The 23,574-nt window shown below is 43.5% G+C and overlaps 1 protein-coding gene across 3 annotated transcripts in view; it reads right to left on the reverse strand.

The window, feature by feature from the left end:
• Nucleotides 1–3,758: 3,758 nt before the first annotated feature.
• Nucleotides 3,759–23,574, reverse strand: part of LOC141113242 (uncharacterized) — a 44,153-nt gene continuing 24,337 nt past the window's right edge. The window contains exons 3-5 of one of the 3 annotated variants that reach the window (XM_073606246.1): nucleotides 18,686–18,853; nucleotides 14,358–14,475; nucleotides 3,759–4,229 (exon numbers count right to left, since the gene is read on the reverse strand). In XM_073606246.1, the coding sequence (XP_073462347.1) occupies nucleotides 14,405–14,475; nucleotides 18,686–18,853 (239 nt within the window). In that variant the 3' untranslated portion in view covers nucleotides 3,759–4,229; nucleotides 14,358–14,404. Of the gene's footprint in view, nucleotides 4,230–14,357; nucleotides 14,479–18,685; nucleotides 18,854–23,574 lie in introns of all 3 variants that reach the window. The other 2 variants (XM_073606245.1, XM_073606247.1) reach the window with 2 other exon arrangements.

Here is a 23,574-nt window from a genome sequence, read left to right on the forward strand (position 1 = left end):
TATACCTCAACTATGAGAGACAAAATGTGGAAACAAATCCAGACAATCACATTGTCTGATTTTTGAAAGAATTTATTTGCAAATTACGGTGGAAAATAAGTATTTGGTCACCTACAAACAAGCAAGATTTCTGGCTCTCACAGACCTCTGTCCACCACTCATTACCTGTATTAATGGCACCTGTTTGAACTTGTCATCAGTATAAAAGACACCTGTCCACAACCTCAAACAGTCACACTCCAAACTCCACTATGGTGAAGACCAAAGAGCTGTCAAAGGACACCAGAAACAAAATTGTAGACCTGCACCACGCTGGGAAGACTGAATCTGCAATAGGCAATCAGCTTGGTGTGAAGAAATCAACTGTGGGAGCAATAATTCGAAAATGGAAGACATACAAGACCACTGATAACCCCCACGATCTGGGACTCCACACAAGATCTCACCTCGTGGGGTCAAAATGATCACAAGAAAGGTGAGCAAAAATCCCAGAACCACACGGGGGGACCTAGTGAATGACCTGCCGAGAGCTGGGACCAACGTAACAAAGGCTACCATCAGTAACACACTACGCCGCCAGGGACTCAGATCCTGCAGTGCCAGACGTGTCCCCCTGCTTAAGCCAGTACATGTCTGGGCCCATCTGAAGTTTGCTAGAGAGCATTTGGATGATCCAGAATAGGATTGTGAAAATGTCATATGGTCAGATGAAACCAAAGTAGAACTGTTTGGTAGAAACACAACTCATCGTGTTTGGAGGAGAGAGAATGCTGAGTTGCAACCAAAGAACACCATACCTACTGTGAAACATGGGGGTGGCAACATCATGCTTTGGGGCTGTTTCTCTGCAAAGGGAACAGGACGACTGATCCGTGTACATGAAAAAATGAATGGGGCCACGTATCGTGAGATTTTGAGTGCAAACTTCCTCCCATCAGCAAGGGCATTGAAGATGAAATGTGGCTGGGTCTTTCAGCATGACAATGATCCCAAACACACCGCCCGGGCAACAAAGGAGTGGCTTCTTAAGAAGCATTTCAAGGTCCTGGAGTGGCCTAGCCGGTCTCCAGATCTCAACCCCACAGAAAAACTTTGGAGGGAGTTGAAAGTTCGTATTGCCCAGCGACAGCCCTAAAACATCACTGCTCTAGAGGAGATCTGCATGGAGGAACGGGCCAACATACCAGTAACAGTGTGTGACAACCTTGTGAAGACTTACAGAAAATGTTTGACCTCTGTCATTGCCAACAAAGGATATATAACAAAGTATTGAGATGAACTTTTGATATTGACAAAATACTTATTTTCCACCATAATTTGCAAATAAATTCTTTCCAAATCAGACAATGTGATTGTCTGGATTTGTTTCCACATTTTGTCTCTCATAGTTGAGGTATACCTATGATGACAATTACAGGCCTCTCTCATCTTTTTAAGTGGGAGAACTTGCACAATTGGTGGCTGACTAAATACTTTTTTCCCCACTGTACATAGCCAGCAGCTGGAGTGGCAAGTCGGGGGGGTGGGGGGTAAAGATGAGAATTGCATGATGTGACTAGAAACAAAAGAGGTCAAGACGAGGAGATTCAACAAAATGAGATGTATTAAAGCCACACTGAATTCACTAAAATATACCTGTCAAGAAATAACTGTTGTAATAAATCAAATATTTATGTTTGTCTGGGGCCTACAGGTGTCGCTATGGGGGAAGACATAAGCCACTGGATTTTTGTTGCCCCCATCAAATTGATTGTTTTTATCTTTATCTTCTGTCAGTGGGAACTGTAGGGGTTAGGGAGCTTTCCCAGGCATATTGCTATTTCTTGTTCCCCCTCCAGGGCTGGGGTCCCTGGATCTTCACTATTGCCAGGTGTGAAATGACCATCCTTACTGACATCTATGGATGAAAGTGACATCATCACTTAAGGCCACTATGGCACGCAATGATAATGTCACAAGCCACTCAGCTGCAGCGTGTGATTTGAATCACTGGGGGATAACCCTTTTTGCTTCCACTGACATATGTCATACACTGGTAGCAGTGCTGGAATGGCATGTACACAAACTCCCGGCTGCTACAACAGCTGGTAATTTGTTTACATTTTCTTAGTCACTGCGGGCACTTCCACATGTGCGTTAAAATACTTGTCCCCTCCACCATGTATCCAAAGCCTAGCTGTCCTCCTGGGTGCCCATGAGGGGTGTTAGCAGGAGGGGGTGGATCTGATCCTTACTGATTTCTCCTAGCTAGAACCTGGAAACAACTAGCTGTGGTCACTTGGGTTTAGAACTGTCATTCTCCAGCCTCTATGGCCAGGGAAGAACCTAATCCAGCATGATCGTTGACGTTTCACCATACTTCAACATTTTCCTGCCAAACATCTTTATTTCATTTAAAGTTTTATTTTTATTGTCTTTACAAATATTTAGGATGTGTTACCCAAAAATAGGCCTTGTTGGCATCAAAGGTTTTAATTTATGATGCAAAGTTTTTATATGATGTGTAAAGAGTAAGGTTTAAGTACATGTATGAATGTGCCTATATATAATTTTTTTTTTTTTTAGGTTTGATTTTACATTATAATCCTAATGCATCATTTTATAATGGTTAAGATGGCATACAAGTTTTCCTTTAAAGCAAGATGGGTATTTTAGGATGCACCAAAGTACTGTGGATTTACTGCTTATAATGATGTGCATGTCAGAACCCTCCTCTTGGCACTCCTTCATCTCTACGACCTAAGCCCTGGTTGGGAGAAACGCTTCAGCAGGGGCGGTCCTAGGGCGGGGACTGTCATTGCTATGTGTATGGATAGTTCATACAATAAATGAGGATGCTTGTAATATACTCGGAGTGCAGCTGTTTTTTTCCTTGTTCTGGCTAGTGAGCATGGACAGATTAGTTTTCCTCTAGCACCCAGGGTTTGATTGGAAGTGGAAAAAAGCTGCTTGAAGCAGAAGGTCATCTTGGTTTGATGAATGAATGAATGATTTGTAAAGCGCTACAAATGCAAACTGAATCGCCTCAAGGCGCTAATGCGTTTGTGTTGTCAGCTTCATTAGAAGAGGTAAATCTTGAGTTTTTTCCTGAAGGCCAGATGGTTTTCTTCCATGCGGATGTGAGTCGGAAGAGAGTTCCATAGCCGTGGTCCCTGGACTGCGAATCTTCGTTCTCCCCTTGCTTTGTAGCAGTATTTGGGAACGAGGAGGAGGTTTAGGCTAGATGATTGCAGGTTGCGATTCGGTGTGTGTAATGTTTTATTTTCTCTCGGAGGTATTGAGGGGCGCTACCTTGTATGCATTTGTGGGTGAGGCAGAGGGTCTTGAATGTGATCCGATTCTTTACTGTTAGCCAATGTAGGCTTCTCAGGGATGGGGAGATGGACTCCCAGGGTTTTTTTCCTGTTAGCAGTCTTGCCGCCGCGTTTGGAATGGCCTGTAGGGCCATTGTTCCATTGATGATTGTTCCAACTACTGCTGCTTTGTCATCTTCTGGGATGAAGGGGATGAGTCTGCGTAACAGGCGGAGGAGATGGTGAGATCCGCTAACTACTGATCCTATTTGTGCATCCATTGTCATTTCTGAGTCAAAGATAACTCCAAGACTTTTGGCTTTGGTGCTTGGAGAGATGGTTTGTCCAAAGATGGCGGGAGGTGTCCATGAAGTCTTGGTTTTGGGATTTTGGTTAGCGTGTAGGTAGAGAAGTTCTGTTTTTGACCTGTTGAGTTTGAGGGAACTAATGGTCATCCCAATGTGGGTTGTTATAATAACGTTAATGCTTTTTAATATTTAAATATAGCCATAAAATTAGCATATTGTTCTTTAGTTAATAGTAGGAGTTAAAATTTTTGGGATTCAAAAAATTTGATTAATTCATGAAGGAAGTACTACCTTCTTGCACATGACAGTAAATAGTTTACTAATTTGCATTAGGCAACAAGAAGCATTATTAATAGTATTTAATTACAAATAGCACACTTATAAACCCTTAAGTGTTCCATGTTCTAATCAGATGCAGTCACTGTTTGGCAGTGGAGATCTGTGAGAGAAAATTGAACCGTTTATGGCTAACTTGAGTTAGCCATGTACCCACCCACAAATCCTGCAATGTTTTTTTTAACTTTAACTGGTTACTGGTAGAAAAAAGTTCAGGTTTTTAGCGCTTATTACAACCAAAGACAGTCCCAACGAATGGCATTGTGTTGAGAGCTTCTTCTGCTTTGTCAGTCTGAAAAAGAAAACATAAATAGATAAGTTATACTTTACAAAAACAAACTGATATAAAAACAATAGATTCTAAGTCTGAGGCTTTGACACTGTTATCTTTCAGTACAGGAATGGCAGGTCCTTAGTGCATTAAAGTGTGTTTTCAGACAAGGATGGTTATTGTTACAGGTTGGGTTAGTGTGATGGCAATTGTGAAAGTAGTTGTAAGGACTCCAGGTTTTTTACCTTCATGCATTCCATACATTTCATATTCCAAGGTAAAAAAACCTTCTATGTTCAGCAGCTCCCCCCAGCCCCCTAAAATGTACCAGAGTCCCAATCCAGCGATGTGCACGAGAGCCTGGGCTCTCCCAAGTCTCTTCCACCTTATTGGCTCAGACAGCAGCAGAAGCCATTGGCACCCTCTACTGGCAATCACAGCCAGTGAGCCAATGAGGAGAGAGCAGGGCAGAGCCGTACTCCTTGTGTAAATGGACACATGGAGCAGCAGCTCGGGTGAAAGCTGCTTGCTGTGCGGTCACTAGGCAGGAGGAAGGGGCCAGGAGAGCCTGCAGGGGACCTGAGAAGAGGATTAGGGCTGCTCTGAGCAAAATCATTGCACATGCAGGTAAGTATAACATGTTTGTTATTTAAAAAAAAAAAAAAAAAAAAAAAACAAGCTTTTAATATTGCTTTAAGGATAGGGTTATACAGAGGGTTAATGTGAGGGTAGGTGTTAAGAGTTGGGGATAAAAAGAGATGTGAGGCTTAGGGGTTGATGTACAAAATCTGGTGCGGCTGTGCATGGTAGTCAATCAGCTTATAACTTCAGCTTGCTTAATTAAGTTTTGCCAAAAATAAAAACTGGAAGTTGATTGGTTTCTATGCAGAGCTGCACCAGACTTTGCACACTCCAGTTTTAGCAAATCAACCTCAGAGTGTCAGGGTTGAGGTTACAGGGTGGGTTGGCGTGAAGATTAAGCTGGCCATAAGTTACCTTACAAGCTTGTGCAAGCTTGCCCTCTGGTAAGCGTGCATTCTAGGCGGTGGTGGATCATATCACAGGGTGTTATTTGTGTGATTAGGAAGTTCCTTTCACCTTCATTGATCAATCACTGAATTTATACTCACGGACTCTGTTTTATTTTGGATGATTCACTGTTTTAATTTTTATATTTTTGTTATCTTCACTGTTGCTCATGATTTTTATTCTTTGGGTCCCTCACGGATTTTTTCACTCTCTTAATTTTGGCTCAATAAGCACAGCTTTTTTTTCTGCTATTGTTACTTATTTGTGTATACCTCACATTTTTTGAGCTGCAGCTATTTATGTATTTCCTGTTCACAATTGGGGCTTATTGGGTAGCGCGGTAATTTTTTTGTTTATATTTTATATCTGCCTGGGGTTCAGCTTTAATAATTTAATAAAAAATGCAAAACACAATTGTTATGCTATGTACAAAATTCAATAATCCATGGAAAATAATCTGATTTCAATTTACTGTAGTCAGATCAGGAAAGATAAAAAAATCTCAATGGATTGCCATGAGTTTATTTAATTCAGGTTTATCAACTACACTTTGCACTGGCAAGACTACCACACATGCAGTAGGGAACATGTCCATATTTAACAGAGGGGAATGTATGATTGATTATATCATAGTTTTTTTTTTTTTTTTTTTAGCAGCAGGAAGGGAAAGGGTGGGGAGGAGTAGAGGAGGACAGAGGTGAGCTGCAGATGACAGAGACACGTAAAATGACCACGGTGTCAAGGCTCAGCAGCCATGATAAACCGTGGTCAGTTTACAGGGGGAGGGCAGAACCAGGCAGGATCCGCCAGGTATTTTATGATACATGACTACCGCAAGGTTTTTCAACATACAATCTAAAAATCATATACCTGACATTTAGCTAAAATATGCTATATGCAACAGGTGCAACTTATCTCTTGACAAAAGTACTTTAGTTATATTTATGGCAATGTCATTGCTTTTATTTATTGGAAGGCAGAATTTCTGGGCTGGTTCTAGCTTTTGTAGGCGACTACAAAACAATAAGGATGAAAACAGTTATAACTGCTGCATAAAAACGATGACCTATTAATGACTTTTGTTTTCAAAAAACATTTCAGCTGGAAGAACAATTTGCAGCCAAGTGGATGTATATAAGAATAGCTAAGCAATATTCATGTTTGCTACTCAAAAGTCAAAGACCAACTTGGATATACAACTTGAATTTACAAAGAGCTATCATTATCTGAATGTTTAAAGGAGAAATAAAAGTAACAATGTTACTGTATATACCTAACAATATTATTAACCAAAACGTTTTTATTATCTATTATTTGGTATTGGTCCAGGGGAATAATTTGATATTTACAGCTATTTACTACACTTAAGTCTATCTATGGGTATATCCACGGAAGACAAAATGGAAACACAAGTCAATAATAGCGAGAAATGCCTAATTTTTGTATAACTATTATAGGCCTGGGCGAATTAACCAAAGAACCTAATTTCAGAGACCTATAAACAGTGACTGACCTCACCTCTGTGTACATTACCTCTTCGTTGCAAACAAATTTGGTAAAAGGATGTGGGACCTATTTCTGATGATATCTAAAAAACATTTTTACATTTTGTTCAGTTGACGACAATCTCCCCTTTATATGAGCTGACTCAATATTTATTCTACATGGATTTTACTGCACTTGTGCATTTTTTCACAGAGTTGGCCATTGTAGCAATTCTTGCTGCAACAGATGCAGTCAACCACATGGCACTTTAATTCACCCCCTGTGGTGGTGTCCCAAACTCCAAAGGTATGAAAGCCTTAGTGGACGAAGGGATAAGTAAACTGAACAGATACATTGCCTTTGAGAGGAACACTTATTGTGATAGACAGTATTTGGCAAATAAAAATAGGCCAGGATGGCAGGAAAACAGTCATTTACAGATCATGTTGTATATCAAAGACAATGTTGAGGATTTCCAAAAGAAATAACTCAGTTGTCGCATACCTATATCCCCAACTAATATGCTATAGGAAATGTTTAATGAAAGGGAAATTACTGGTATGATAACAGCTGGAGTCTAGCACATGTACAGAATAAAAAAAAGTCTATTTTATTTTGATCAAATTAAAATATTCATCGCTTTGGGGTGTCTGTCTCTTCTCATCTAGGGGGGTTTTTATCTCCTTTCTTTATCTCTCTTTCATACGAGTCCATTAGTTCAGACACCTGTTCTTGATTTCTTTCTTTCTGTAATGGATTGACACTATATACAGTATATATGACAGGCTAGAGATATTTAAATCCACTAATGCTATGTTATACAATTGTACAAAGCATTTTTTGTTATTATATGTGACTTACTTTATATTTTTTCTATATATGTTATCTGTAAAATTATTCCACGACTTTGCATATGCACCCTTAAAGAAGTGGATCAACGTTAATATATGCCAAATTCTTTTAAAATACATTGTACAAAATATTTTGGTGTTAAATGTCTAGTGTTTTTATATATTTTCAGATGATACGCTCAAACTAAAATGTCAAAATTCTTTTATGTTACATGTGTGTTACATTCCAGCTGCTATATCAGTAAATCCCCTTTCAATACACTTTACATGTTTCACGTTTTAGTGCCTATTGTCTCTCATTTGGTGCTGTGTTCCTTTCACCAACTCGGCAGGAACCATAGCGTTTAACGGGAAAACTGACACACCGGGAAATGTTGGATAGCAGCGAGGCCTGGAACTCTTCAAATCTCAACACATCACCTGCGGGAAATAAGTCTAAAGCTGGATACACACTATATAAATTTTTTCTTTAGATTTACCAAAACCAGATAATATGAGGTCAAACCTTAAGAATTTCAATTTGTATGCAGTCAGGCAGGCCCTTGCACAACATGGTTTTGGAAAATCTAAAAGAAAATCAGACAACACCCACCTAAACCCTGCACCCTGAACCCACCTAAACTCTGCACCCACCTAAAATCTGCATCCACCTAAACTTTGCACCCACCAAAACTCTGCACCCTGCACCCCACGTAAACTCTGCACCCACCTGAAACCTGCACCTAGCACCCACCTAAACTCTGCACCATGCACCCACCTGAAACCTGCACCTAGCACCCACCTAAACTCTGCACCATGCACCCACCTGAAACCTGCACCTAGCACCCACCTAAACTCTGCACCCTGCACCCACCTAATCTCTTCACCTAGCACCCACCTAAACTCTGCCCCCAACTAAACTCTGCACCCTGCACCCAGTTGAACCCCGCACCTAGCACCACCTAAACTTTGCATCCACCTGAGTTCTGCACCCTGCACCCACCTAAACTCTGCACTCACCTGAAACCTGCACCTAGCACCCACCTAAACTCTGCACCTTGCACCAACCTAAACTCTGCCCCCAACTAAACTGCCTCAACTAAACCCTGCACCCACCTAAACTCTGCACCCCAAATAATCTCTGCACCCACCTAAACTCTACACTATGCACCCACTTAAACTCTGCACCCACCTAAACTCTGCATCATGCACCCACCCAAATTCTTCACCCACCTGAAACCTGCACCCTCCTAAACCCTGCACCCTGCACCCACCTAAACCCTGCACCCACCTAAACCCTGCACCCACCTGAAACCTGCACCTAGCACCCACCTAAACTCTGCACCCAACTAAACTCTGCACCCTGCACCCACCTGAACTCTGCACCCTGCAACCACCTAAACTCTGCCCCCCAACTAAACTCTGCCTCAGCTAAACCCTGCACCCACCTAAACTCTGTACCCTGCACCCACCTAAACTCTGCACCCCAAATAATCTCTGCACCCACCTAAACTCTGCACCCTGCACCCACCTAAACTCTGCACCCTGCACCCACCTAAACTCTGCCCCAACTAAATTCTGCCCCCCAAATAAACCCTACACCCACCTAAAATCTGCACCCACATAAACTCTGCACCCTGCACCCACCTAAACTATGCACCTACCTGAACTCTGCACCCTGCATCCACTTAAACTCTGCACTCAGCACCCACCTAAACTCTGCACCTAGCACCCACCTAAACTCTGCACCCAGCACCCACCTAAACTCTGCACCTAGCACCCACCTAAAATCTGCACCCACCTAAAATCTGCACCCTGCACCCACCTAAACTCTGCACTCACCTAAACTCTGTACCCACCTGAAACCTGCAGCTAGCACCCACCTAAACTCTGCACCCACCTGAAACCTGCACCTAGCACCCACCTAAACTCTGCACTTAGCACCCACCTAAACTCTGCAACTAGCACCCACCTAAACTCTGCACCCACCTAAAATCTGTACCCTGCTCCCAGCACCACCTAAACTCTGCACTCACCTGAAACCTGCACCTAGCACCCACCTAAACTCTACACTCTGCACCCACTTAAACTCTGCACCCACCTAAACTCTGCATCATGCACCCACCCAAATTCTTCACTCACCTGAAACCTGCACCATCCTAAACCCTGCACCCTGCACCCACCTAAACTCTGCACCATCCTAAACCCTGCACCCACCTAAACTCTGCACCCTGCACCCACCTAAACTATGCACTCACCTAAACTCTGCACCCACCTGAAACCTGCAGTTAGCACCCACCTAAACTCTGCACCTAGCACCCACCTAAACTCTGCACCCACCTGAAACCTGCACCTAGCACCCACCTAAACTCTGCAACTAGCACCCACCTAAACTCTGCACCCACCTAAAATCTGCACCCTGCACCCAGCACCACCTAAACTCTGCACTCACCTGAAACCTGCACCTAGCACCCACCTAAACTCTACACTCTGCACCCACCCAAATTTTTCACCCACTTGAAACCTGCACCCTCCTAAACCCTGCACCCTGCACCCACCTAAACCCTGCACCCACCTGAAACCTGCACCTAGCACCCACCTAAACTCTGCACCCAACTAAACTCTGCACCCTGCACCCACCTGAACTCTGCACCCTGCAACCACCTAAACTCTGCCCCCCAACTAAACTCTGCCTCAACTAAACCCTGCACCCACCTAAACTCTGTACCCTGCACCCACCTAAACTCTGCACCCCAAATAATCTCTGCACCCACCTAAACTCTGCACCCTGCACCCACCTAAACTCTGCACCCTGCACCCACCTAAACTCTGCCCCAACTAAATTCTGCCCCCCAAATAAACCCTACACCCACCTAAAATCTGCACCCACATAAACTCTGCACCCTGCACCCACCTAAACTATGCACCTACCTGAACTCTGCACCCTGCATCCACCTAAACTCTGCACTCAGCACCCACCTAAACTCTGCACCTAGCACCCACCTAAACTCTGCACCCAGCACCCACCTAAACTCTGCACCTAGCACCCACCTAAAATCTGCACCCACCTAAAATCTGCACCCTGCACCCACCTAAACTCTGCACTCACCTAAACTCTGTACCCACCTGAAACCTGCAGCTAGCACCCACCTAAACTCTGCACCCACCTGAAACTTGCACCTAGCACCCACCTAAACTCTGCACTTAGCACCCACCTAAACTCTGCAACTAGCACCCACCTAAACTCTGCACCCACCTAAAATCTGCACCCTGCTCCCAGCACCACCTAAACTCTGCACTCACCTGAAACCTGCACCTAGCACCCACCTAAACTCTACACTCTGCACCCACTTAAACTCTGCACCCACCTAAACTCTGCATCATGCACCCACCCAAATTCTTCACTCACCTGAAACCTGCACCATCCTAAACCCTGCACCCTGCACCCACCTAAACTCTGCACCATCCTAAACCCTGCACCCACCTAAACTCTGCACCCTGCACCCACCTAAACTATGCACTCACCTAAACTCTGCACCCACCTGAAACCTGCAGTTAGCACCCACCTAAACTCTGCACCTAGCACCCACCTAAACTCTGCACCCACCTGAAACCTGCACCTAGCACCCACCTAAACTCTGCAACTAGCACCCACCTAAACTCTGCACCCACCTAAAATCTGCACCCTGCACCCAGCACCACCTAAACTCTGCACTCACCTGAAACCTGCACCTAGCACCCACCTAAACTCTACACTCTGCACCCACCCAAATTTTTCACCCACTTGAAACCTGCACCCTCCTAAACCCTGCACCCTGCATCCACCTAAACCCTGCACCCACCTAAACTCTGTACCCTGCACCCACCTAAACTCTGCACCCCAAATAATCTCTGCACCCACCTAAACTCTGTACCCTGCACCCACCTACACTCTGTACCCTGCACCCACCTACACTCTGTACCCTGCACCCACCTACACTCTGCACCCTGCACCCACCTAAACTCTGCACCCATCTAAACTCTGCCCCCAACTAAAACCTGCACCAACCTGAACTCTGCACCCACCTGAAATCTATACCCTGCACCCGCCTAAACTCTGCACCCTGCACCCACCTAAACTCTGCACCCTGCACCCACCTAAACGCTGAACCCACCTAAACCCTGCATCCTGCACCCACCTAAACTTGGCACCCACCTAAACTCTGCACCCACCAAAAGTCTGCACCCTGCACCCACCAAAACTCGGCACCCACCTAAACTCAACACCCTGCACTCTGTATGTAGCACCGTCCTGATATTTAATGCGTCTTTAGAACCCTCCAACACCCAGTTGCTGTGGCACCCTCAACTCCCTGCCCCCCCCCCACTCCGGGGAAAGGTGTGGGGAATGGCTGAGTTCCTGCACCTATTCTCTAAGAAAAATGTCCTGGGTGACACTATCAAGTAGCACTGTGGCAGGCTGGGGGGGCACGCGAGGTACTAGCCTGCTTAGTGCCCTATTGCCTGTCCTGCTGTCACTCTACAGCAGCAGGACAGATCACCCTAGCAGGCTAGTTGGGGGTGGGGGGGGTGACACCAACCCTAGTGACGCCACTGGCCGAAAGGCCATAACTGCAGGCTTTGTGGAAGCTGCAGGTGTGTGTAGGTATCTTTAGCAGCACGTACTTTAAATCTGCAGCAGTGTTTCTTTTCTTGATGGAGTCTCTTTAACACTAAGGACCTATCCATACTCTATGTCAGGAACATCATACCAGCAATTAGTAAGGTTGTGCCAGCCATTGGGCTCATGCACAAAAACAAGCACATGGTTCCAGGCATAGTAGCCTAGCTAAACTTGCGTTAATGTACATGTAGCACCCTGTAGCTTAGGCAGGGAGCTCCTCACAAATTTACTTGCCAGGAGTAGTTATCCTGGTTGATTGATAGAGATCCAATGATTTCTCCCCAAGTTGGGCCTTGTTGCACTTTTCGCTTCTACCACTAGGTGGCTGGGTACTTGGTGGTACTAGTTATGAGGGCAACCCAAGGTCAAGTTATGGGTATATGGGGTATCCCAGCCAAAGGGCAGGGGTTTTCTTGAATCCCTTGTTCCACCTGGACGGCTGTCTGTGCGGACGTGTGTCGTAAGCCCTGGGCTGCTAGGCTGGAGATTGGGCCTATTCCGGGGGGCATCTGGCTGCCAGGCTGTGTGAGGGCCTATCCAGAAGTAAGAGGGAAATGCAGGGTTGGGACTGTGGCTTGCAGTCCAACTAGAAGTGACGGTTCTGCCGGCCAGAGAACCTGCCGTGGTCAGAGGTAGAAGGGGAGTGGTCGCCACTAAGGAACCAACGACCTTTACCAGGGGCCACAGTGAGTAACTGAAGCAAGTACCAGAGCTGTATTCTCACCGGACAAGCACTGTGGAGAATCGGGAAACTTCAGGCGGTGATCAAGTCAGGGACCCAACCAGCAGAGGTGACGCTTGCAGAGCAGCCTTATGTGTCAAGCCAGGGACTGAGCTGGTCAGCAGGGGTGAAGCTTGAGAAGTATCTGGAGTGCCAAGCTAGGGACCCAGCAGGGAAGCGTGGGTGACGCTTGAGGGGATACTACTGCAAAGATTGGAGGAGCTCAAGGGATTCAGAGTCAGTGAATCAGTGGGTCCAGTGAGAGACCGGGAGCTCAGTGTTGAAGAACTACAAGAAGCAATTGTAGTGAAGCTGAAGGACAGATACGTTTGAGTTAGGAACTATTAAAGACTGTTGCCATAGGAGACAGCATTCCTGCATGTGCAGATGTGGCGCCTTGCTGGGGCCTTTCCCTGCACGGCTGTCCTCCTATTGAAGTCTCAGAGTCTGTCAATAGAATCTACAACTACTTTAGGTTGTCCTGGCCCTAACCCTCTTTCCCAAAAAAAAGAAAGGCCAAAAAAAAAATTATAAGCACATTGGGTATGCGCACACCATGATGTACATGTGATTGGACTGGTATGTTCACCACAGGTACTGGCACCTAGTGAGCTATTGAAACTGAGCTCTGCATTGGATAATTGCTGAATGGTCTGTCAGTCTGGGTTCCTGTTTTTCCTTATCTGGAACCTTTCTGCCTTTTTGACTCTGAAGTGCTACCATGAGTCTTACTACCAGTATCTCTAGCAGTGTTCCTGAAAATTCTACTGTGACTCTGTACTATACTATTACCTCAATACAAGCGCTTAAACCTACAATTGGTCCCCGTGTAAGTGCCCCTGACATTGGGTACCCCAGCCCCTGGCCCCACCAAAATACTACTCATCTCTGTTTCTGACCAAATATTTTGCCTATCAACTATGTACTTAGCTCCCTGCACATTTTCAACCTCTGCCTGTTCCTCACCTTGGTCCTGCCTATGATTTGGTGTTTTCCTGTTAGCAAACTCAGCTTGTGACCTGACTACACTCACAACTGAACTTTGTGTATTCTGCGTTCCCTATCTGCTGTGCTTCTGCTTACTTAATACCAGCTCTCACAAGTCCCAGTTTTCAGTTCCAGCTCCCTGGCACCTGCGCCCTTTCATTACCCTTGGTGACTATATATCATCTTCCAGGGGTACGTGGACAAAAATTGTGCAAGAAGCCACCCTGGTCATCTCAAGCTCCTCATACAGGTATGCACATAACACTTTTCCTTTTTATAGACATATCCTTTTTCTTTCCTCATATTCTAGCATAGCAGATTAACTATAAAAATGTTTAATCAACATCTTTAATAGAAATCAGGTCAAATGTTTTAAAATTCTCATTCAGAATGTTTAGATTTCTGTTATTTTTTTAAGATAACAGATCACACACCTGCAAATGGTTGCTTTTTGTCGTTTTATGGGCGATAATAAACATTATTATTTTGCATGGTGTTTCGACGGAGAGTTTGTGTCATATCCACATAGGTATTGTGGTTGTTGTTTTTTTTCTCCTGTTCAATAAACAAACAAAAAAATATATTATTACATTATAAAATTGCAATATGGGAACTGATATTTTATTCTCCTAAAAATATAATTAAAAGCTAAAATGCTAATTAAAACTTTTCGGTCCGTCGGAATAGCTTAAAGATGAGCCGTTTTCCCGATAGGAACTAATTCCGTTGGAAAGATTTGAAACATTCTATTTCTAGGTCCGTCAGAATTTTAGAAAGAAAAAGTCTGATGAAGCCCACACACGATCGGAATGTCCAACGGAATGATTCCGTCTGACCTTTTCTGCTCGTGTGTACGCGGCATTAGTAGTCTGAAGGAAGGAAAGAAAAAAAAGGCTATTTAAAAAGTGGCAGAAAAGGTGTTAAAAAGCTGCAAGGAAAGAGACCCCCCCACCCCCCCACAAAACACCTAAAAATGCAAACACAGCAATCACCAGCAGTCAAAAGCAAAATTGTTTTTCACTCTCCACTCAAATTTCCCACTCTTTAGCTTCCAACCAGCAAATCTGGCAAACTCATATGTGCTCTACAGAAAGTTATATAGGACCTGTATCGCCTGTGACCAATTAACCACTCCCCTTAGTAGTCTGAAGGAAGAAAAAAAAAAAAAAAGAGGCTATTTAAAAAGTGACAGAAAAAAAAGTGTTAAAAAGCTGAAAGGGAAGACCTGCAAAAAAAAAACCTAAAAATGCAATCACCAGCAGTCAAATTTCCCTCTCTTCAGCTTCCAACCTGCAAATCTGGCAAAAAATCTGGATACGTTTAAGGGGGGTTTGATACTTTAACCTAAACATTTTTTATCTTAACGCAAGGAATGCATTAACCCCCCCTAGCGGTATTCCTGAGTCTGGCTCGGGGTGGATTTTCAATACCAAAAGCGGTATCCCCGAGCCAGACTCGGGATCGCATTGCAGGATCCTTGTAGAGGATACTTACCTTGTCCCCTGGATCCTGAAATGTCTCCCCGCTGTGATCTGCGAGCCGCCGTGTCTCGCTCGATTCACAGTGTCGAGCTCCGTTCCCTGCGAGCATTGCAACGTACGGGGACGGAGTTCGGCGCCAAATTAAAAAAGTAAAACACAGTACAGATACAGTAATCTTACAGATTACAGTACTATATCAAATAATTACACATCCCCTTTGTCCCTAGTGGTTTGTCCAATGCCCTGCATGCAGTTTTATATTATAAAAACTGTTCTTTCTGCCTGGAAACTGGAGATTGTCCATAGCAACCAAAACTGTCCCTTTAGATGAAAAGTGGTTTTAGACCAGCTAGAAAACAGCGATAATACATTAGAATCACTTGCAGAATTGAGTGATAGTGATTTGTGGGGAAATCCGTCATCAAACACTGAAAGTAATGACAGTGACAATTCTGCAACTGAGCAAATTTAAGTGTTTTTGATTTGATTACATTATTGAATCATTTTTATTATTATTATTATATTATTATTTGTTATAATTATTTATAGTTATTTATTATATTATAATTTTTGATTTCGTTTTTCAAACTTTATCATACCCGGGATGTCTACTAGACTCTTGTTTGGACAGATTTAAGTGAATTATTTCTAAGAATTACAGGCCTATAATATAAAACGCCAAATTTCTGTGCAAAATAATTGTACCGCTTTCAGCATCAAAAATCTGAAATAATCATACCGCCAGGAAGGTTAAGGTGCACTCTAAACAACCTTTCCTTTGTCTATACTAGGCAGAGAGAATTTGGCCTGCCTGCCTTATCGCTGTGGTAATAATATTGGAAATGATTTTCGGACAATTTTTTTCTGTTGTTTGGTCAGCCAGGGAGGGCGTACTATGATGTCCTCCCAGAATCGCACACCTGGGAATATCCTTGGTCCGGCGCACGGTAAATTACAGCGGCCATTTACTACATGATTGCTCCATCAAATTATGGAGTGATCACTTGTAAACAAGCCGGTACATGCCCTTAGCTCTTCCCCTCTCCATACCGAACGGTACAGTGTGAGCGGAGAGATCGGGTGCAGCAGCGCTGTGGGCTGGATCTGTAGTGCTAAAATTAGGTTCTATCTGTATTCCTGCACTTATCCATCCGCTCAGCCATCCCATCCATCCCCATCCATACTCAGCCATCCTCATTCATGTTCAGTCATCCCCATCCATACTCATTCATGCTCAGTCATCCCCATCCATACTCAGCCATACTCATTCATCCCCATCCATTCTCAGCCATACTCATTAATGCTCAGTCATCTTCATTCATGCTCTGTCATCCCCATCCATACTCAGCCATCCTCATTCATACCTCAATCATTCCCACCCATCCTCATTCATTCTCAGTCATCCCCATCCATACTCAGCCATCTCCATCCCCATTTATTCTCAGCCATCCTTATTCATGCTCAGCCATCCCCATCTATACTCATCCATACTCAGTCATACTTAGCCATCCTCAGTCATGCTCAGCCATCCCCATCCATACTCATCCATACTTAGCCATCCTCATTCATGCTCATCCATGCCCATCCACATTCATGGCTCAGCCATCCACATTCATGGCTCAGCCACCCCCGTCTACGGCTCATCCATCGCCATTCATGGCTCATTTATACCTCATTCATGCTCATCCATGCCACATCAGTTCTCATCCATGCCACATCAGTTCTCATCCATACCACATCCATGCCACTACAGTGCCCATCATTTCCACTACAGTGCCTCACAAAAGTGTAAGGGGTAGTCAAATTAGATTTGAAATGTATGCCCCTAGAATGCCTGATGGTGCTCCCTGCATGTTGGGCCTCTGTATGTGGCCAGGCTATGGAAAAGTCGCGCACATATGGTATCGCCATACTCAGGATGAGTAGGAGAATCTATTTTGGGGTGTAATTTTTGGTATGTAGATGCTATGGATTAGAAATATTGTATAAATGGACAACTCTTGTGTAAAAAAAAAAAAAAAAAGTATTTTCATTTTCTTTCCACATTTTCCAAAAACTTGTGGAAAAAATGACATGTTCAAAAGGCTCATTGTGCCTCATAGATTATATGTTGGGGTGTTTTCTTTCTAAAATGGGGTCATTTTTTTGGATGTTTCCATTGTCCTGGTGCTCCAGGGCCTTCAAAAGTGCAAGAGGTAGTCAAGAAATTATATGTGTATTTTATGTTCCTAGAACCCCTGCTGGTGCTCCCTGCATGGTGGGCCTCTGTATGTGGCCAGGCTGTGTAAAAGTTTCACACATGTGGTATCGCCATACTCAGGAGGAGTAGCAGAATGTGTTTTGGGCTGTAGTTTGGGGTATGCATATGCTGTGTGTGAGAAATAGCCTGTTACTATAACAATTTCGTGAAAAAAAAAATCTTCATTTTTCAAAGAATTGTGGGAAAAAATTACAACTTCAAAAAAACCACCATGTCTCTTACTAAATACCATGGAATGTCTACTTTCCAAAAATGGGCCATTTGGGGATATTTGTAATTTTCTGGCTTGTTAGAGTTGGTTCACACTGAGGCAGCACGACTTGCAGCGCGACTGCCTCAGGCGACCTGCACACGACTTCAGCTGCGACTTGCAAAACGACTTCTGTATAGAAGTCAATGCAAGCCGCCTGAAGTCGCCCCCAAAGTAGTACATGAACCTTTTTCTAAGTCGGAGCGACTTGTGTCGTTCCTATTAGAACGGTTCCATTGTACAGAATGGAGCGCTTCTTGTCAGGCGGCTAAGTCGCCTGACAAGTTGCCCCAGTGTGAACCGAGTCTTAGTGTCTCAAGAAATGAGATAGGCCGTCAGTACATCAGGTGTGATCGATTTTTCGTGATTAGCACCATAGCTTGTAGACTCTATAACTGCTACAAAGATCAAATAATAATATATGATTTGGGTTTTTTACCAAAGATATGTAGCAGTATACATTTTGGCCAAAATTTCTGAAGAAAAATTACAAATCTGCAAAAAATTTTAACAGCAACGAAGAAAAATTCAAATTTTCGGTCTTTTTTCATTTATAGCGCAAAATATAAAAAAAACCAGTCGAGATTAAATACCACGAAAAGAAAGCTCTATTTGTGTGAAAAAAGGACAAAAATTTCATATAGGTACAGTGTTGCATGACTAATTGTCATTCAAAATGTGAGAGCACTGCAAGCTGAAAAATTGGTCTGGTTAGGAAGGGGGTTTAATTGCCCAGTGGGTAAGTGGTTAAAATATAAAGACATTCTTCACTTACCATCTTATAGTATCTGACAAATGCAAATATTGCAAGTAGGAGGAAGAGACCAGCAGTTATACTGATGATGATGTACAATGGTACTCGGTGGTTTGGGCTGTTTAATGTTTCATTTACATTAATTTCTTCTGTTACATTTTTCTTCTTTGTGACTTCTTGTTTTCCTGTGGAACAATGACAGTATTCACAACTGATGTCACATTTTGCCCTTTAATATAAATATTCTTCTTCATAAACAATACTTTTCTCTAGAAAAGACAAATTTTATAGTTGGATTTAAAGATCTGCTTTAGGATTGCATTGCAAAAGGGAGTTTACCAAAGGATGGCATATTTGTAGGCTCTGTGAGCTGTATGGCTAGAGTAATGGCCTGTACACACGATTTGAAAAAATCGGACGAAAAATACCGCTTTCGAAGTGATCGTACGATAATTGGATTGTTAGTACAGAACTTTGGAGAGCCGATCATGTCAGTTCATCCAATATTATCAGATCGGACAAACACTAAAAATTTTCTCATATGATACAAGATCGTACGATTATCGTTTAATCAGTACAGTTGTCTCCAAAAATACAATAGAAATACACTACAACACATGAGATCACTTCCGATTTTTTTATTCTGTCGTATGTAAACAAGGCGGATTACCATTTTGTCAGTAAGGAAGGCATTGAACCTTGTTCCTGCAAAGCAGGGACACAGATCTATGCCTTCCTCTGGTCAAAGCATCTCCCCCACAGTAGTAAAACACCAGCTAGGCACACAGTTAACCCTTTGATCACCCCTGATGTTAACCTCTTCTCAGTGTCATTAGTACAGTGACAGAGTATATTTTTAGCACTGATCACTGTAATAATGTCACTGGTCCCCAAAAAGGTGTCAAAAGTGTCAGTGTCCAATTTGTCCGCCGCAATATCGCAGTCCCGCTATAAGTCGCTGATCGCCGCCATTACTAGTAGAAAAAATAAATACTGTATTTATTGGCGTATAACACTCACTTTTTCACCCTAAAAATTGGGTGCAAATAGCACGTGCGTGTTATACGCCAATACTTCAATTTTAGATGCCTCGGAGGGGACAGGGAGGGGGGCGGGATGAGCGCTGTCAAATTACATACAGTGAGATTCTCCTGTTTACTTGGTGGCCTCTGTAATAGGAAGTCCCGTCTCCTGGGCCACCATTGGACCACTGTTCTGTCTATCATAGGAGATTCTCACTGTATATAATCTTTTGGCGCTTGTCCCGCCTCCCTCCCTGTCCCCTCTAGGCTGCAAATGGGCATCGATCAGGCTGCACTGATGGCAATGCTGAGGCTGCTGCACTGATGGCAATGCTGAGGCTGCTGCATTGATGGCAATGCTGAGGCTGCTGCATTGATGGCAATGGTGAGGCTGCTGCATTGATGGCAATGGTGAGGCTGCTGCATTGATGTGGACTGATGAGGTCGCATTGATGGCACTTGTGAGACTGCAGATGGGCATTGATGGGGCTGCATTGGTGGCAATGGTGAGACTGCAGATGGGCACTGACCCTTATTTTGCTTCAAAGTTCCTTATTTAAAATTTATTTTTTTTCCCTGAAACTTCCCTCTTAAAATTAATGTGCGTGTTATACACCTGTGCGTGTTATACGCTGATAAATACGGTAAATAAAAATTCCAGAAATATATTTCATAGTTTGTAGATGCTATAACTTTTGTGCAAACCTATCAATTTATGCTTATTGGGATTTTTTTTTTTTTTACCAAAAATATGTAGCAGAATAAATGTTGGGCTAAATTGATGAAGAAATAAAATTTTTTTATTTTTTTTTATTGGAAATGTTTATAGCAGAAAGTAAAAAATATTGTTTTTTTTTTTCAAAATTGTCATTCTTTTTATGTTTATAGAGAAGAAAATGAAAACCGCAGAGGTGATTAAATACCACCAAAAGAAAGCTCTATTTGTGGGGAAAAAAAGGACATGCATATAATTTGGGTACAGCATCGCACGACCACGCAATTGTCAGTTAAATTAATGCAATGTCGTATCGCAAAAAATGGCCTTGTCAGGAAGGTGGGTAAATCTTCCGGAGCTGAAGTGGTTAAAATGCTCTTTTTCTTAAACCAGATTACATACTTGTGTCTTTTTTTCATTTTTATGAGCTACTTTTTTTTATTAGCCCTAGAAAGTTAGTAGGCATCTGAGACTTTCAGGAGTATCAGATCCCACTAACTGATGCTCCCCCACGGCTTTGTCACCACTCTATGTAAAGCCTCTTGTTGATACTGATAGTGCTGAGGTGAAGAGCAAGAACTGCTTGCACATAATTATATTGAACACTCTATTAATATGCAGACCGAGAACTACAGAGAATATATCTCCAGAGCTATCAGAGCTGCATGATAACAAAAGTTCTTTACAGCTACACTATATTACAAAAAGTATTAGGACACCTGCAATGGCGGCCCGTCCATAGGCGGCGCACGGGCGCCGCCCCCCAAAACTAGTCATAAAAAAAAATAAATGGTCCTTTAAAAAACAAAAGAACAAAAAAAAGGTCCTTTAAGTGCACTGTGTACAGGCACCAGACACATTGCACTATGAGCAGCATGACGTCTATGCAATCACGTGATTGCAGGCTTCGTGGATTGAACGCACGGCCTGAGCGGCGCTTTCTTTCATCTCTCAGCCGGATTGGTAGGTTCTGAGAGAGTGCTGGGCTGTATACCATATTTATGATGCTGGGCTGTATACCCTATCTGTAACCTATATATCCTCTCTGTGATGCTGGGCTGTATACTCCTGACACTATGGGTGGAATACAGGGAATGGGGTGGGGCTTATGAGAAGTGGGAGGGGCCAAAGAGGAAGGGCAGGGTCTGGCACTCCCATTTTAAAATTTTACCAGCCTTTACACACACATGAACTTTAATGGCATCCCAGTCTTAGTCCGTGGGGTTCAATATTGAGTTGGCCCACCCTTTGCAGCTATAACAGCTTCAACTCTTCTGGGAAGGCTGTCCACAAGGTTTAGGTGTGTGTCTTTGGGAATGTTTGACCATTCTTCCAGAGGCGCATTAGTGAGGTCAGGCACAGATGTTGGACGAGAAGGCCTGATTCGCAGTCTCCGCTCTAATTCATCCAAAAGGTGTTCTGTCGGGTTGAGGTCAGGACTGTGTGTGCAGGCCAGTCAAGTTCCTCCTCCCCAAACTCACTCATCCATGTCTTTATGGACCTTGCTTTGTGCACTGGTCTGCAGTCATGTTGGAACAGGAAAGGGCCATCCCCAAACTGTTCCCACAAAGTTGGGAGCATGAAATTGTCCAAAATGCCTTGGTATGCTGACACCTTAAGAGTTCCCTTCACTGGAGCAAAGGGGTCAAGCACAACCCCTGAAGAACTACCCCACACCATAACCCCCCCACCTCCCCCCACCAATTGACTCGGAACAGTGCACAAAAAAGGTCCATAAAGATATGCACAGAGTCCTGACCTCAACCCGATAGAACACCTTTGGGATGAACAAGAGCGGAGACTGTGAGCCAGGCCTTCTCATCCACATGAGTGCCTGACCTCACAAATGCGCTTCTAGAAGAATGGTCAAACATTCCCATAGACACATTCCTAAACCTTGTGGACAGCTTTCGTAGATGGGTTGAAGCTGTTATAGCTGCAAAGGGTGGGCCAACTCAATATTGAACCCCTATGTACTAAGACTGGGATACCATTAAATTTCATGTGTGTGTAAAGGCAGGCATTCCAATACTCTTGGTAATATAGTGTATATGAAAGTAGATCCTGCTCTCCGCCATAGCGCTATCGGCAGGTATAGTACAGTATCTGCAGAGAGCCCCAGCTACACAGGTCTGAATTAGGTTCTAATGTTGACCATATGCTAGTAGACTTTCAAACGGGCGTTTGTACAAACATTTGTGAAAAAATTCTCAACAGTACATTCAATAACACAGCAAAGGTATTTAAAAAAACAACTGCTTTTAACATTTGATTTTGTAATGAATGGACTTTCCTGAACAAAAACAATATTCCCTGTTAGAAATCTGTTTGTGAAAACATTTCCATGCTGCTACTTTAATTTTTTTTTGTCACTACAGTTAAAAGATGAACATCAATTTGACCCCACTAATGATTAGATAATTGATGGAACGTTCTTAAAATGAAAATTTTCTTCTATTGGCTCCAGCTTCCTGCAAACCCTCTGATAGTACTGAGGCTGAGCGTGGGAGCTGCTTGCACAGAGCTTTAAAGAACATCATCACTTATGTACTGTATTTTTTTTCTTGAATTAGTTTCATACCCCCCTGAGTTCTGCCAACATGATGTTATACTTACCTTTTAGCCCCAAGTTAGGAGGGCCCTGCTTGTAGGAGCTTACACACTAATGCCCCGTACACACGGTCGGACATTGATCGGACATTCCGACAACAAAATCCTAGGATTTTTTCCGACGGATGTTGGCTCAAACTTGTCTTGCATACACACGGTCACACAAAGTTGTCGGAAAATCTGATCGTTCTAAATGCAGTGACGTAAAACACGTACGTCGGGACTATAAATGGGGCAGTGGCCAATAGCTTTCATCTCTTTATTTATTCTGAGCATGCGTGGCACTTTGTGCGTCGGATTTGTGTACACACGATCGGAATTTCCGACAACGGATTTTGTTGTCGGAAAATGTTATATCCTGCTCTCAAACTTTGTGTGTCGGAAAATCCGATGGAAAATGTGTGATGGAGCCTACACACGGACGGAATTTCCGACAACAAGGTCCTATCACACATTTTCCATCGGAAAATCCGACCGTGTGTACGGGGCATAAGACTGGGTTCACATATGTGGCAATTCCCAAGACAGGCAGGTGTGACCAGCTCTCAATGGAGCCGGT

The sequence above is a fragment of the Aquarana catesbeiana genome, linkage group LG12 (assembly GCF_042186555.1).
Source record: "Aquarana catesbeiana isolate 2022-GZ linkage group LG12, ASM4218655v1, whole genome shotgun sequence".
NCBI classification, from domain to species: Eukaryota; Metazoa; Chordata; class Amphibia; order Anura; family Ranidae; genus Aquarana; species Aquarana catesbeiana.